Below are 17,773 nucleotides of genomic sequence, written 5' to 3'. Positions count from 1 at the left end.
AATGTTTTAGCACCATAATAGAAGTGGTATATACCATAAATATATAGAATAAAATTCACTTAGTTGGATTGGAATGATTGCTCTTGGTAGAGGGATATAGTAACAGATGTACAGATGAACAGGGAACAAGATTGTGGGTGTCAAAAATACTTCATTTCGTATTCTTCAGGCTTAGTATACTTTTTGAGGCTCTAGTCTGTGATTTTTAGGGCTAGGAACAAGTATGGTTAAAATACTAAAGCTCAGTATTTGCAGTTAAAAGAATGGCAGTATAGTGTACCATTATAATTAATTAATTTTATAATGAATGATTTTAGAATGTTGTTTATGCTGTACTTTTGTACTGTTTTATTGTTGTTAGCCGCCCTGAGCCCGGCTTCGGCTGGGGAGGGCGGGATATAAATAAAAATTATTAATATTATTATTATTATTATTATTATTATTATTATTATTATAGACATACAGAATGTAGGCAGCCAGCTAACTACTCTTGTAGCCTAAAATGGATTTCAGAATTACTATATGCTACCATTTTTCTTCTTTGTTTTTGCTTATCACAATCTTAAGTCTTCTAAAGCATTGCCCATTGGGACAAAAGCAGTAGCCAAAAGAAGTGCTTAAAAAGGCAGCAAAAAACCTGAAGTGCTGGTGCACCGTATTGGTGAGTCCTGTCACAGAAAGTACTGCTTACAGGCAAACATCTTGTTCCTCCTTAGATTTTCCAGAAGCCTTGATCTGAGTACCAGCATCTTTGGGAGATAGTCACGGGATTGAACGCTTGGGTCTAAGAGTTGAATTTTGCCTTACCATAATTAAATTACCTTTAGGCTAGGATTCAGCAATTTTCAGTAGGGACCAAGAATGTAACTGTCCTTACCCAGAAAATAAAATAAAAGTTACTTGGACCTTCCTGGTGATTTCAATCTGAAAACCTTCCAAAGTACTATAGGAGTCTAAATATTACTTGGTGGGATAATGATTTCTTTATCGAGCACTTCAGGTTTATTTTGCCTTTGTAAATACTTACGGGACAATGAAAGATGTACACAAGTTTATTAATTTTAGTAGTGTTGATAATATCACATACCTCATGTCACCTTACTGTCTGCACAAAATAGATTTGTTCAATGAAATTGTCATGCTTCAATAAGAATGATATAAGTGGCACCAAGTGAAGGAGAGGTTATATAATTCATTCTATTAAATTAGCCAATGTTTACCAAATTTATTATTAAATTTCTATACTGCTCAGTAGTGGAATCATCAATAGAAATTGATTCATGTTTGGAAGTAATGAATAGGCTCTCATTTTTCTTTTTTGTTGAAGTTGGCTGAAAACACTAATTGTGTTGAGACTGCCCTGTGGCAGTCTTAAATGTTAATAAAACATTGTTTAAACACTTGTTGAGTAAGCAGTTGTATTTAGTAATGCTAGAAAACTAAGAAGAAAGCAAAACTAAGATACTATCTGACGGCTGCAATGTGGTGCTTCACAGATTTGTAAGGACTTTTGAGCTAATTAGATTTAAGCAAAGGCTTTCCTAAGATAATCACTTTGGGAGCCTTCTCTGGAGCCGGGCTGCTGATAATGTGTAGCTGAAGGTCAAACCTTCTACATAGTATTCTCCAAAGATTAAACTGTGGGTTATGAAATGAACTATTAGAATATTTCAATTCCTGAATGTTTCAAAAAATATTTTGCAGCTCAGACACCGGTGGTGGTGGGTGTTAAAAGCTTTTACTTTTCACCTACTTGTGATGGCACATTACTTCTAAAGTCAGCAAAATAGCATGTTGTAGTGGTACGATTCATTTTGGGAACACAAAGTTTGATACCTTTATGTAAGCTTGCAGCATGTTGCCATCAGAATTGCCGATATTGACAAGATATGAAGCCCAGGGTCTATGGATAGCGTCTGGATTCTGGTTAGCTATGAAATATATCTCGATTAAAATGACACTGCTACAAATGAAATTAAGTCATTGCTTTTAGGGGGATCTCTTTTATCCCTATGTGGGAAGAGAGACATGATTTTAGGAGGGTAGTGTTAAACTTTAAATATAATATTGTTAACATGCAGAATGCATGAGCTAGTAAGGCATAGAGGCAACTTAAGTATTCTAAGTCCTCATTCCACACACACAGACGCACACTTTATTTCCCACCTTTGGGGGTTCCAAGCTGCTACATCACTAAACATGTGCTACAAAGTCAACCTTGAACACCCTGTATCTTCCCCCATTCATACTTTATTACAATCACCTGGGTTGAACATGGATTCCTTAGAGTCCATCAGCAGAATTGTGTACACACTTCAAGAGATAATTTGTTGGCTCCACAGTTAAAGTAAATTATCTCCAAAATAATAATTTCACAGCTGTTCCTGGTGTTTCTTCCATACTACCAACTGTGCAGTAAAGGCCAGCACTGTGATATTTGAGCAGAAATTCCTGTCACATATGCAAATATCTCTCTGTTCTGCATTAGTGTATCACTAAGCAAGCCGACTAAAAAGTAAACCTTTTTTGTTTTTTCTTTGACTTATGCTATGCTACAGTGTCAAAAAGAAAACAAATTACTGTTGTGAGTGAAGTAGTCTGGGGTACTTTCCAAGAGGTGGATTACTCTCAGTTGGGAACTATGTAAGGCAGCTTAAGTGACATGGTGTGGGCACTACCAACTCTGTGCCACCACTTTTGTCTCTCAAATCCTTCCAGATGAGATGCAGTAATATATTGCTTTAAAACATAATCCTGTTAAAAGGAGTAGTAAACTCCCCTTATACCTTGTCGATGACAATGGGGCATAATACCTAAATGTGCTGCGGAGGAGATCTACCTATCTTTCATAGATGTGTTGCTCACACTTCTTTTTACTCTGCCTTATTACATGGAGACTGTATTTTTAGCTACCATAGCTAATGGTCATTGCTAAACCTCCATGAATACGTCTTACCCTTTTTGAAATAATAATAACAATATTTTTTAAAACTCTGTAAGTTCTGCAAGTATTGTTGTCCTGTCCTGAGCCTACTGCCAGTTAATTTTATTTAGTGGCCCTACTACTTCTGTAACCTTATAAGCCTTTTCCATGTACCCCCCTCTTTTAGGTGTCTCTTCTTCAAACTAAACCATAGCATCCACTTCAACCATTGTTCAGTGTAAAGGTACTGTAATTCATTGATAATTTTATATGTTCCTTTTTATGGTTCATAGAACAAGAATTGTACACAGTATTCTTAATGTGGCTGGACAGCACTCATCTAATGGCATTATGATATTATCTGGCATTTTAATTGCTTTCCTAATCATTCCCCAAACTGGATTTACTTCTTTCTCCACTGCAGCACATTAAGTTGATGTTTTCAGTGAACCTTTCAAAATCTTTTCCTGGGTAGTAAAAAAATCAGCTTTCTTGATGCATATGTAGAGCTATTTTTTATTGTTTTGCATACTTTTGTCCTTTTGATCATACACTCTGCATATTTTGTAATTTCTTGAAAAATTGTTAGGTGCCTCCAGTTATATCAATGCTATCAGGCTGTCCCAATGTTGTTTTCGATCCCCAGAATCTTTGTGAGTACTGCTAATAAAGGGGTATTGATGACTGGTTATATAACTTGATAGCCATTGCTGGGTGATCAAAGTTGCTTTCAATGTATTCATGAGCCAATCTGACACATTTGGCTGCCCTTATATGACTTGTTGTGATCTCTAGTGGCCAATAGGAATGGAGTTATACTTAGAGAGAAATGTTATTCATCCCCACATTTAAGGGCTTGAGATATCAAATAGTTAAATGAATACAAAGGGCATTCTGTTAAAAAGTGTGCCAAGTCCTCTACTTTGGGGCATCCAGCTGGGCAATTTCTAGCCACACCATATTGAGTCCCATAGTTCCTTTCACCATCGTCAGCTGTAAGGATTAATCAGGAGCCATCTTAGCTCATGTGAGCAAGGGGGCACTTTCCTAGGAAGAGTGACAAAATCTTTATATATTGTATTGGAGCAGCACCCAGCATACCCACCATTGGTATGCTTGGTACATTCTGATGATTGAGAGGACAGATCGAGAGGCATTTACAATTTAAAATTTTGGGACAGTGGAAACAGGAAGAGAGGCAGGGCAAGCGATAAAGCAGTATGTAAGAGGAGAACCAGCAAGGGCAGCACAGCAGAGACCTATGGCTTAAAGAGAATAAAGAGAGAGAGTGTGGCCAACTGATCAAATGCAAGAGAAATAAAGAAACATGAGGACTGAAGATTTTGCTTTAAAGAGCAAAAGAACAATTTCAGTGGCAAGCAAAGAGTGAAAACCAGATTGGGGGGGGGGGTCAAGAGTAGACTTGGAAGGGAAGTCAAAAAGTTAAGAGTAAACAGGCAAGCACATTCTAGAAGTTATGGAGGCAAAGGAAAAAGGGAACTGGGGTGATGTGGAGAGGAAAGATGGACTAAGGAGTGTTTTTATAAGGGAGAATGAATGCAGGAGGGAAAGAGCCAGAGGGCAAAGAGGATGATTATGTGGACAAGAGGAATGATAATGGTAAGGGAGATAGCAACCAGGAAATGGGAGGACAGAGGATTAGTTAGGTGACTATAGTCAAAATAGTTGGTAGAGGGAAGAGTAGGAAGATGGGCAACTGGTAGGGGGCAGGAAGGTGGATTGGAAAGCTAGTTTGGTATTGAAGCCTTGAGGAGGCAAAGTTTTGGTAAGAGAACAAGGAGTGGATGGGTAAATGATGGGGTAGGCCTTGGCAGAACATCAGAGGTAGAGAAGAGGCACTGTGTATCAGAGGTGTCACAGTGCTGCTTAGCCAGATGCATAGCAGACAATAAAAGGCTGTGATGCTTCTGTGAGCAATGTTGAATCTTGTTGCTATGATTTTCTTTCTTTTGCAGATTGTATTCCCCTTTCATTTGGATTGGAATGAAGGAACCAACAATGGGATTGCACTCAAGATAACACTCCTGGAAAGGGTATCTAATGGCTCTCATCTCATTTTTTGGTGGTTTATATCTGCACTTTTGATGGTTTTCATATCTGAAGGATTTTCCTTTTGGAAATATTTCAAATAAAAAAAATTGTTCCTCCTTGGAAATAACTTCTTCCTTGAACGCTATACATCATGGGAGACATGGCTAACAACTCGGTAGCATACAGTGGTGTAAAATACACTATAAAAGATTCCAATCATGGAGACTTTGGCATTACACTTGAAGAGCTTCGTGATCTTATGGAATTGCGTGCTGCAGATGCTTTGCATAAAATACAAGATTGCTATGGAGATGCACATGGAATCTGTACAAGATTGAAAACTTCTCCAAATGAAGGTAAGAATCTCAATTCAAAAAGTTACAAAATGTGTGTTCATTTACATGGGAAATTTATATTGAAAAATATGTAGGTCTGTATAGATGCATTCATTGTTTGCCTAAGATGTTTTACTGGTCAGTGACTGAAATTCCTGGCCTGGATCTACTATATATATATTTTAAATTGTCTGTACATTTATACAATTGGACACCACTTAAGAGATAGTAACAAAATTTGGGACAATAGTTATTGAGGTAGAAGAACATAATACATTTGATGTAAAATTTGACATCTTCATTTTTGGTTAGTCTTTTTTGATTGTACCAGGTTTTTAATAAGATGTTGATTAAAGTCTGCTGTTATCTTACACATTAGTTTTCAAGAAGTTTGTGAAGTTACAAATGTTAGACAACTTAAGGTGTTGTACATAAAAACTTTGTAGAAATATATATCACAACTTCCTTGAATATTTAAGGTTAACCTAGCACAAATGCCTTGCAGCTTGCAGCTGTAACTTAAATCAGCTGTACTTAAAATCCACTCAGAAGTTACATCTTATGCTACTTCAACATTTAAGGGGATGGTTGTTAGAACGATGCCTAGGGTTTTTGATAGGAGCTTCAAATTAAATCCTTTAAATCTTGTGTGCCTCTGTGTTGGTAAAGGTAACAAAGTAAAATGAGCTGTTAAAGCAGTCTTCCCCAGCCAGGTTGGGACTAAAACTCCCATTACTTATGCTGACTGGGACCAATGAGTGTTGTAGTCTTAAACATCCAGAGAGCACCAATTTGGGGAAGGGGTTTCCTTGGAGCAAGAGGCACATGCACTGAATTTGAGGGAAACAATGTTGATTTTTTTCAGTCTAGGGAACTTGTGTGTGTAGGCAATGAAACCTTAGTTTGTGGTATGTGTTTAAATGTACTATTTTAAACATTTTCTTTCGAGGAAAAAATAAGATAAAGATTTAAATAAACCATTCAAGAGAATGAGATGGTGCTTTTCTGCTAAACCTTTGTTGCCTGTGGGAAAGGTTTCACAACTACCCAACTTCTTAATATGTAGTAAAGCAATTAATTTGTCCAATGCCTATCCCAGCCTTTCCATAATTAGAAGGATTTGAAATGACTTTATAATTGGCAATTTATGTTTGGGCATTAAACAACTTCTCAATGGTTGAAGACACTCAATGCCATCAGGTTAAGATCACTGTTCTTGTTTTTGAAATTCCACCAGTCACTAGTTTCCAGACAAAAGGCGGAAACCTTTTATGTGCAATATTGCACTTGCAGCAATCCAAATGTTTTTCTGTAAACACTTCTAGTTACAGTTGTGTTAAATATCAGTTGTGTGCCATGCTGGATAACATTTTAATGTTCTTAAACTCATTGTTCCCCTCAAAATTTGTGGAATCTGAAACTCCCTAAATGAATTTTGTTTGGGGCTAGTAGTCTGTATTACTTACTCAGAACATCCAGAAAGACAAGACAAATGCAAAAGTGTTAACAGATACCTTGTAAATCACGGAATTATGAAAATGAGCGGGCATATCTATGAGGTGTGCTTGTTGTTTTTCTTGGAGCAGAGTGCCTCTAATGAGATATCTCTAATGTTTGGTTGAAAAGAATTTTGTCTTGAAATGTACAGGCACAAAACTCTGCAAGGTAGTATCTGTTTCCAGGTTCTAGCACCCTGCAATGCTTAGGTATCTTTTGCTAAACCCTTTTATCTCTATCGAATGGACCGTTGCTTTTTATGGTATAGTAGCCTGAAGGAAGAGAAGTATTTCCTTTTTCCTGCTGCTAATAATTCCTTCTTGAATAATTCCTTCCTGTAGCAGGAAAAAAATATAGTGATTGCTGTTCCAGCTTTTGTATTTTTTTCCTTTTCTCATTAATCCTTGGAGCAGAATTTTGAGACACAATGTGATGAATAAATATTGCTCCATTAAGTTTTATATGAAAGAGTAGGACAGGATATCCCAGCTTGCAAGGGATTTCTACATTAAAAAGTGGGGAGAATCCTTTTTTGTGTGTCTCTAATAATTCATTGGAAAATAATAGAATGGAACTTGTAAACTCATTTCAATAGGGACACATAGTCTAGCCTGAATTGTGTTAAAAATATCATCCATGTTGGATAAGAAATGATTCTTGTGAGAGGGCTGTCAACTGAAGCTTTCAACTGAAGAGCTATTTAAACACCCAAGAAGCTTTCAGTAGTCATGGTGAAGGTTACCCAGTGAGTCTGCAACTTGCTTCTATATGTACTACACTCATCTTGAAATGTGGATGAGTATGAGGTCCGGATGAATAGTACTGAAATACCACAGATGGGAAGTGATAAGATGTGTAAGGGAGAAACCTGGACTTGTTCCAGCTAGTACTGAACTAATGAATTAGCAGAAATGCAGAATCTGGCTCACTGAATGACTTGCTGAGTGATCCTTTCCTAAATGAGAAGGATTAGTTCAAAGGTGAACCATGTAGATCTAGTTGTTGAGGCCAGATATACAATTTCCTCTATCCTTAAAATAAAAATGTATTTGAAGCCTATGTGTTGGCCCTGCCTATTATTGCACTATGGGCTTCTGTGTAATATGTAATAAGGAAAAGACCCCTTAGAGATGTAGCTTTGCTTCCTCCTGATGTTCAGCATCTAGATGGGTGTTGCCATGTTGTGCATTGTGGTTATAAAAATACTTTTGTACTGGGGGAAAATTACTTTTGTACTATAAAAAATTACTTTTGTACTGGGGAAACAGAAATAGACTTCTGCTTAACTCTCGTGTTTGCTGAACTCAAGTTTCTAAAGTGAATAGGGATTTCAGCATATACTGGAATGATGTGCTCCAAAACAAATGCTTGACTTTCTTGGGAATTGCTTTGTTTGGACTCTGCAGCACATATATTTGTGGGGAAAACTCAGATAAAACCACTATTAGTCAAGTAACACTGTGGATAGGAGAAATCTGCAGCTATCTTTTCTCCATGTTAGAAACGCCTACAGTAGAGTTCCACTTGATATTGATATTGTAACTTCTAGAAAGCATAGGACATAAAGAGTCCTGTTAAATTCACTAAATACCAAAAGAGCAACTGTGCAGCATATACTTAAGGTGTTTGTAGAATTACGTAGCAAAAAGGGATTTGTTAAGTGATGTATAGATAATGAAATTGCTCTAAAATTGTATTTTTCTTTTTAATATTTAGGCTTAAGTGGAAACCCAGCAGATATAGAAAGGAGAGCAGCTGTGTTTGGAAAGAACTTTATACCTCCTAAAAAGCCAAAAACATTTCTTCAGTTAGTATGGGAAGCACTACAGGATGTTACATTAATTATATTAGAAATTGCAGCCATAGTATCATTGGGCCTTTCTTTTTACCAACCACCAGGAGGGAATGAAGCATGTAAGTAAAGAGTTTGTTTCTTTATACTTGTGCACCTCAAAATGTATTTCAGAGTTTGGGTATTGTCTGCCAGTTTATGTATTGGTTATGTTGTTGTTTATACCCTTCTGTCTTGGGAGACAATGGAGGCATGTACCTTTGTGGGTGAAGTCAGACATCGAAAACTTACAGCAGCTGCTGTGGCTGTAGAGACTGATATGGAGGAGACATGTTTGGTTGCAGCTGGGGCAGATGAAGGTGTCTGGTTGTGCTGCTGCAGATGCAGCATGGCGTTTCTTTTCTTTTCTTTTTTGCACTCCTCCCAGTGGTCATTCCTCCTCTGGTGTGGTTACATGACCTGTCTGTCTGTCTCCAGGCACTGCAGTCGTCTGCAAGAGATTCCCACATGGCAGGCTTGATGTTGCCAGCCTTCATGTCTCGTTTGCAGTAATCTTCGTATTGCAGAATTGGTCTGCATGAAGCCATTAAGTTGTTTTATTGCTTCATATTATAATTGCTTCTTAGTACAATTGTATGATAAGCAAATTCTGGTTCAAGTGCCGAGTAGAATGACTTCTAGTCAGCACTTGAACCAAATATTTAAAGTTCTGTCACAATGTATTTGCTAAGAGATTGTTGTAATTTTGAGGTATACGCTTTAATTTCCCCAAATATGAGGTGTACTCAGATTTCTTTCCTGGAGCGAACCTAAGCTCACGCTCTCTCTTCTTGCTCTCATCAAGAAGGAGAAATGTAAATACAGTGGTACCTTGGTTTAAGAACAGCATAGTTTATGAACAACTTGGATTAAGAACGCTGCAAACCCAGAAGTAGGTGTTTTGGTTTGTGAACTTTGCCTTGGAAGCAGAACATGTTCCACTTCCTGTTGAGTGTGTTCCATTTATAAATTGAGTCCCCTGCTGCTATGGGAAAGCACGCCTTGGTTTAAGAATGCTTTGGTTTAAGAACTGACTTCGGAATGGATTAAGTTCGTAAACCAAGGTACCACTGTAGTTAAATTGAAGCATTGGAATATAGGAACTTCTGGCTCTCACACTGAATTATCCCTTGAGAAAGGAACCAGAGCAAGAGAAGTGGGGGCAGGTTCACTCCTTACCAATGAAAAGGAGAGGCTTTTTTACTTGTGGCACCAGTGTTGTAGAATGCTCACCCTGCTGAAATAAGAGAAGCCCCATCAGTATTGGTGTTCCATCAGTTCCTAAAGGCATAACACTTTAGGCAAACATTCCCCTGAACAGAACTTCTGATCGTATTCTTTTAGCTATATTTTAACTGTTCAGTTGTTATACGTTTTAATGGGATTGCTTGACTGCATACTTTAAGAATCTTTTCATGCTCCATTCAAGTTGTGTTGTGCATTTTAATTATGTATAAAATTTATAATTGATTTTATAGTTGTAAACCGCTTAGGAGCTTTTGACACAGAAGCAGCATATAAATAAGCACTACTTCCTGTTCTCCCAGTAAAAAGCAAATGTTGGCATAAAACCAATCTGCTAAATTGTGGGTCTTAACAGTTTAACAATTGTACCAAGGCTGATACATTTCCCCCCCAGTATTTTCCACACTTTAACATGAAATCTTGATGACAGGATAAGTGTCTCCAAGCATGCAGTGATTGTGCACCATGGGCTCTGTTTAGAGATTCAGGTTTCAGAAGTTGCATGGCGACTACCATGGCAAAGGCTGGTGCGCTAAATATGCCTGAACTGGCATGCTAGTAGTTCAGATAAGTCACCTTGTCACTTGCCCTTTTAAAAATTAACTGCTGCCCTTCTTAAAATCAGTGCCTACACTTTTTTTCTCTTTAATCTCTTTTGCCTTAGATTATGGCTTAGAAGATCCGCTAAACTGAGCTTCCGACATGTCTCAAGCATGTTGCATTTCTGTACATAGCTTTATTTTGTGTATTGTTAGTTATGGTCCCTTTTTTCCTGGGGTGGGGTGGAGTGGAAGTTGTGCCTAGCCGTGTAGCTCTAGAGAGTCCTTACAGCTATTTACAATAAAACATAAGCACTCCAATTAGCTTGATACAACCATGCCCAAGCATCAGAAATCATCCTAAAATGCTTGCGTTGTATATTGCATAGCAGCAGCAGCGGGCAAAATGTTGCGGGGAGTGGGTGGGTGTCTGGCAGTAATGCTTTAAAGCCTACTCATTGAATAAAGGCCTTATTTTGCCACAGATCTGAAGGGTAGCAGTGGGAAAGGTTTTCACCCTATTTCTAGAAGAAGAGACTATGACTTCGGCACTGGGACAGCATGCAGTAATACTGTTGAAAAGAAGCTACTGCTCATACATTAATCTGGTCTCAGAATATGTTTGGAATAGGGTCGCTCCTGACGATTTTTGGGTGTGGGGAGAATCATTTCCTTAGGTCAGTTGTGAGGAACTCATAGTCCTCCAGATATCATTGGACTCATACTCCCATGAGCCCCAGCCACCATGGCCAGTGATCAGGGATGATGTTGTTATAGTCCCACAACATATGGAGAGCTACAGGTTTTCTATTGCTGCTTTGGGTAATCTGGACCAAAGCTATTTACAGCTTTAAAGGTTAAAACTAGCACTTCAAATTGTGAACAGAAATAGGTTTGAAGTCACTGCAGTTGTGCCATTACAAGTGCTAATGTGTTACCAATGGCTATGTAATGCACTGCTGCTTTTGGAACTAACTGAAGTTTCTGGATGTTATCTGAATGCACCCATAGGATGGCCTAGTTTAGACAATCAGATCATTGATTAATAAATCTGGATGTGCACAACCATCATGCACTCAAATGTAGCCCTTTTGCTTCCACTTCTTTCTTTGATCAAGTGGAAAAACAAACCAGGCAGCTGCAGTTGACCATGGCTTTCCATTATATGTGAACCAAGAATTATGGTGGTTAGTGACCTCTGAAGAAGCCAGGATTGGATCACATGAATGGGCAACATGAGGTTCATGCATATCCTGACTTTCTAAGCCAGGATTTGGTTAAACATGGTAACAGAGTCCCCCCGATGGGTATCAAAGCATGTTTGATGCAGCAGATACTGTCTTCTATGAGTGGGTGTAGTTGGCCTACAAACCTAAGAAGATATAAAGCATTCTTGGCTATGGTGACTAACTGAGATTCTAGGAATAGCATCTCTTGCATGCCCAGCTCTTCAAGGAAATTAAGTCCTCTCCAGAACTGCTGGTTCCTACATCTGTAGGAGCTATCGCCAACAATAAAATCAGTCTAGCCTAGATTTCTTTATCATTTATTATTCCTTCAGTTCCTTTTATCATGCATTCAGTTGTTATCCATAGGTACCATTTAAATAATTTAGTACCTCGTGGATCTACCAAAAAGGAGAAATATGATGTAATTACCCCCTTTTTTCATATTACAGTATCTCTCAATTGTTTCATGTAAATTTTAAAAAGTAGGACAGAAGATAGAACTTTGTAGAATATCATACAGCATACCTCGCTCCACAGCTGACTCCTGCCTGATAGGTATTGAAGTCACTGTAATAAAGTGTAACTTCTAAGCCATGACTTCACAGATTGTCTAAGTCACACTTAGACAGAACAACAACATATGAATTTATCAAAGCAGAAGTTGTCTTAAAATTAAGTAGCTCAGGCTTCATGTAGGTTGATTTAAATGGTTTCTCTCCTCCCTCACAATTATAGTTCAGGTATTGGATACTTGCATTGTTTTCTACTATACTGCAGAATATGGGGGAAAGTATGGAATTTGACCAATAACATGTTTATTCGTTTTCTACCTAAATTTTTATTACAAAAATTGAAATTAATGGACCTAACAATCATGCTCGTTAATTTAAATGGGTTTATTCTGAGTAAAACTTAGTGAATATTACCCTAAAGTTTCCCCCCATAAACTAGATTGTATTTATCAGCTGCAGTCACCCCCCCCCCAACTGAATGGGGTTGTTGCTTTTAAATGGAATTAATGATGAAACAAATTTTGGTGTGTGTTGTCTTTGATTTAAGGTTCGCAGAATGGTGATTTGTTTCCTCCACCAACCACTATGGCAAGTGATCTGACTAAATCATGCAATGTCAAGCATATCATTGTGCTCTTAATGCCTCTCAGGAACAGTGTTCTAAAGGGGAAGAGATGAGAGAAATCTGTTTTATTTAATTGATAAAACACTACCTAATTTCTAGCTGTTCCCAATTACGTAATTGGATTCTAAGGCTGCTTGTTTTTTGAAAAATTCAACTTGTAAAACACAATGAGCCTTAGTTCTAAAAAGGCTTCTCAGACAGCTGAAATGCAACCTTTAGGGTTTAATTGGAAATTTGAACAATCTTTCAAATAATTTTATAATTTAAACTTAAGAATGCCATCAACAAAAGGGGAGTGAAATCTGGATGGGGTATTTCCACCCACTCACGCCACTGGACAAGAAGATGCAAATGAGCAGGAGTCATCTGATTGGGCCAGAGGACCTCTCCCCAGTTCACTTCCTGCTTAGCTGCACTGCAGGACATCTGTTCCCCACCCTGTCTTTTTACTAAGCCAGGGTGGGGTAGCAACTGGATGTTTACCCTTTCCTTTGCTTTTATTTTACTAACCCATAGTGTAAGTGAGCCTCACTTAGGCCATTGCCAAAAGGAAACCAAGGAAAAAGCATAGGCATGGAAGAAATGTGCCAAATTATATCCCCAGCAAATAATCACAAGCAATAGTAAAACTGAAATGTGTCACCACCTCATTTGCAAGAGCAGGGAAGGCTATCATCATAATTAAACCTAGTGAATGGATTTGTCAAAACCTGTCCTAGGCTGAACAGGTGATCCACAAGTATACTCTGCTGAATGGTTTCAAAAACTGTGAGATCCAGGACAATCAAGTAAAAATTTCTTCTCAGGTTAACCCGAAACTCATTTATTTGCAACATTCCTGTATTGCCAAATAAAAAATTTCTTCAGGCAGTTCACACAAGTTAAAACCATGAAGTTGGTTTTAAAATAATAAACAGTCAAAACAGCAACATAATAAAACCAGCAACAGAAAACAAATAGTGCAACACGTTTCAGTAATAAAACAAACAAAAAAAAGCCTGGGAAAATGAAAGGTCATTACAAGGTGTTGAAAAAGACCACAATGTAGGTAAACTCCTGGGGGGTGGAAAGTTTTCCATAATGGGCAACACTACTGCAAATGCTCTTTCCTTTGTGGCTTCCACTTCAGCTGATTTGGCAGGGACATATAGAAGTGGGCCTTCAGGTAATGATCCTTCAGGTAATTTGGCTCTAAGCCACTTGGGACTTTAAATGTTAATACCAGCACTTTGAATTGTGCTCAGAAGCAGACGAGAGCAAACCCCACAGGAAGTTATCAGAACATGGATGACTATAGCAAGACTATCTTTGTCCAGATAAGATCATAACTGGTATATCATTTTGAGCTGATAAAAAGGTTCTCTGAACTACCAAGGATGCATGTGCATTAAGAGACAGTGCTGGATCCAGGAACACCCTCCAGACTATGCTTCTGTTCCTTTGGGGAGAGTGCAACCTCCTTCAAAACAGATTGTGCACCACTCAGCTTGTTGGATAGACCACCCACTAATAATACGTCTGTCTTGTCTAGATTGAGTTTCAGTTTATTGCCTCTTACCCAGTTCATTACCATGCCCAAGCACTGATTCGTAATGTCCACGGCCTAACCTAGTTTTGATAGAAAGGAGAGAAACAACGAGAAGTCATATGTATATTGGAGACATCCAAGGCCACACCTACAAATAACCTCAGCCAAAGAGTTCCAAACAGGCTCAAGACTGAATTTTAGAACTGAAACATGACTAGCAGTTCTCTTGTTCAGGCATTCCCATCATTACCCTATTCTTGGGCAGAAAGTAATCTGACCTGGATGATGTGTTTAAACTCTGAACCAGATATACATGCACTGGAAAAAAGATAACATAATGAATGTACTGCCCATCAGTGTACCTTTTATGTCAAACTATTGCCATTCTTCTCACATCTAGAGTTCTGCATGAATCATTTAATAGATAGTTGGAGAGTTTAAAAACATACCCATTCTCTCTCATTTCTTTCTTCTTTGACATCAGTTGAGTCAGTTCTTTGGGCTAAATAGGACTATCCTTTGTCAAAACTTCAAAATAGACTTAATCCACAAAAATGAGTAATACCTACGTGATCTCCACGTGTGTGTGTGTGTGTGTGTGTGTGTGTATCAGACTTATTCATGGTGAATATTTTGCTGCAAAACATGAAAACTTAACCACCTCTCTAATTTGTTGTATACTGACAGTTACATTCTTTTTATCCTTGGCTTTAATCTGTTAGAACCTGGAATATATTATTGGACAGAATGGATCAGTCTCTTATCTTGAAATAAATGGAAGAGATTCAGGGGTGATGTTCTTGGTTGATCAAATCTGCTTACATATTTATCCATAAATTTTGTAGTACTCTGCCAAGAGTTGGTCCCCATCATGCTACCTTTTTATAAGCCCATAGCTTCTAAAAAGTGAATATGGGAATCTGTTACATGCAACGGAAAAGGTAGAAACTTTAAATCCTATGATCACAAGAAAAGAAATTTAAGTATTGATGTAAGCTCTGCTACCAGAACTTTTAGTTATGGACTAGACTAGGTGTGGGGAATCTTTGGCCCTCCAGATGCTGCTGAACTACAACTCTCATCAACCCCAGCAAGCATGGTCAGTACCCAGGGAAGATGGGAATTGTAGTTCAGAAACATATGGAGGGCCAAAGGTTTTCCATACCTGGGCTTGACTATCTAGGATTGGTTTTTAATTAAAATACATCAAGATTTACATCTAAATTACTTTGGCGTTAAAGCCTTCTTCCTAAAGTAATTAGATACCAGCTTCTGTTGCTGATATTTCTGCGTTCAGTTGCATCTTAGTCTTGGGAAATGGAGAAAAAATAATTTTCTCTGGGAGGTGGGAAGGAGTCATGTTCCTCAGGATTTCCACATTCATTGTATGTCAACAAAATGATCAAGCATACGAATATCTTTCCAAAACTGCCAATAATTTTGCAACAAGCCTTCCACTTACCCCTCTGAAACAAGAGCAGCAAGGACCCTATCAGTCCTTTGTTCCACTTCCAGATCATGGCAATTCTAGTATAGACAGGAAGAATAGAGATTGCATGGGTCTGTTTGCAGCACATAGACATCTGGCCTGTTACTAATAGTCTCTGTGTACTCCCCTGTAGTGGGCAAAGGTGAAAGGCAGGGAATCTCTATGCGATGTGTTTTTCCCAGCCTACTTTTGCTTTAATTGTTGAATGCTCCAAGCCCAGCATGAGAAGAAGGGGGAGGTTTAGGGGTATTTCTCCAGAAACACCCACACACCCTGCATGGGCATAGATACCTTGCCTGTATACATACCAGAGTCTTAATGCACATGTGTGTCACACAGATCTGATTTTTCCGTGTGTGCTTTTGCTCACATTCATCTACACATGAGCATTCATTTAAACTCCTTTAAGTATTTTATAGTGGGACGCAGGTGGCGCTGTGGGTTAAAGCCTCAGCACCTAGGACTTGCCGATCGAAAGGTCGGCGGTTCGAATCCCTGCGGCGGGGTGCGCTCCTGTCGTTCGGTCCCAGCGCCTGCCAACCTAGCAGTTCGAAAGCACCTTCGGGTGCAAGTAGATAAATAGGGACCGCTTACTAGCGGGAAGGTAAACGGTGTTCCGTGTGCTGCGCTGGCTTGCCAGAGCAGCGATGTCACGCTGGCCACGTGACCCGGAAGTGTCTGCGGACAGCACTGGCTCCCGGCCTATAGAGTGAGATGAGCGCACAACCCTAGAATCTGGCAAGACTGGCCCGTACGGGCAGGGGTACCTTTACCTTTACCTTTAAGTATTTTATTGTCTACGCCAGTGGTTCACAATTAACTATGTTCTGCAGACCCCCTGTTTTTGAGTAGCCAAGCCATGGACACCCTACTTTTGAAAATGTTATGGTAGTTTTTGTTATGTAAATAGTGCTGTGGACCCCTTGGGCTCCGCAGACCACCACTTAGGAGCCACGGGTGTGCACTAGTGTGGTGTGCTTGATGGGATGTATTCTCACTGTGAGGTGTTGTCCCCTCCCCTCAATTAGTACTTCCTTACTTGTCCCAGAGTTCCAGAAACCTGAGGTCCATTGTGGGTATGTGCACAGGTAATTGTTTACCTGTGCATTTAGCTAATTTTATTTTTATTTTTGAGATGCAAGTTTTCCCATGTACTAAACTTGAACAAAGCTGTGAGTTGAAAAGATTGTCTGTTGCACCACAGTGGAAACACCAAATTATATTGGGGGGAACGTGCCACTTGGATGACGACTGAATCATGTGGATGACATGAAAAGTATGCTCACGTGGAATGCATTGAATGCACTTTAAACTGCTGTGTGTAAACCCTTGTCGACTGATACATTTAATCTGAATAATCCTATAGCACTTGTAATATAGTGGTAGGATACCACTGTCATGGTAGCCTAATTGCAGCCACATAATATGAACATTGACCATATTTTTAAAACTCAAGCTTTGTTGTAACCTTAGGAAAGCTGTCAAAGCTAGTATACATTTGATATGGGGCCTAAGTCAGTATTATTGGGTTTCTTGTGTAATAAAGTTTGGATGATAAATTTCAGTTTTCAGATTAATGCAGAACAATATTAAAATTTGAGTATGCGATGCTGATTATTTGTTTACTTTTTCCAGTATGTGGAACAGTAGCAGCTGGTGAAGATGAGGATGAAAGTGAAACAGGGTGGATCGAAGGAGCTGCAATTCTCCTGTCTGTCGTTTGTGTGGTATTAGTCACAGCTTTCAATGACTGGAGTAAAGAGAAACAATTTAGGGGATTGCAAAGCCGCATTGAACAAGAGCAGAAGTTTACTGTCATCAGGGGTGGCCAAGTCATCCAGATACCTATAGCTGACATAGTTGTTGGTGATATTGCACAAGTAAAATATGGTAAATATACTTATTTATGATGTCATCTCTGGTAACTTCTTATTGAATGTATTTTAAAAGTACCATTTGGGCGCTTTC

At 38.7% G+C, this 17,773-nt stretch overlaps 1 protein-coding gene across 14 annotated transcripts in view; it reads left to right on the top strand.

Moving 5' to 3' along the window:
* The window catches only part of ATP2B1 (ATPase plasma membrane Ca2+ transporting 1), a 65,449-nt gene that overhangs the window by 21,599 nt on the left and 26,077 nt on the right, over positions 1 to 17,773 (top strand). For 10 of the 14 annotated variants that reach the window (XM_028747580.2, XM_028747583.2, XM_028747581.2 and 7 more), the window contains 3 exons: positions 4,900 to 5,331; positions 8,524 to 8,721; positions 17,441 to 17,695. In XM_028747580.2, the coding sequence (XP_028603413.2) occupies positions 5,127 to 5,331; positions 8,524 to 8,721; positions 17,441 to 17,695 (658 nt within the window). In that variant the 5' untranslated portion in view covers positions 4,900 to 5,126. Of the gene's footprint in view, positions 1 to 3,110; positions 3,168 to 4,899; positions 5,332 to 8,523; positions 8,722 to 17,440; positions 17,696 to 17,773 lie in introns of all 14 variants that reach the window. The other 4 variants (XM_028747575.2, XM_028747577.2, XM_077934803.1 and 1 more) reach the window with 1 other exon arrangement.

Source organism: Podarcis muralis, chromosome 10 (genome assembly GCF_964188315.1).
Source record: "Podarcis muralis chromosome 10, rPodMur119.hap1.1, whole genome shotgun sequence".
In the NCBI taxonomy this organism is placed as follows: domain Eukaryota; kingdom Metazoa; phylum Chordata; class Lepidosauria; order Squamata; family Lacertidae; genus Podarcis; species Podarcis muralis.
The sequence above is the reverse complement of the archived record's forward strand: the minus strand, read 5'-3'. Positions and strand labels throughout refer to the sequence as shown.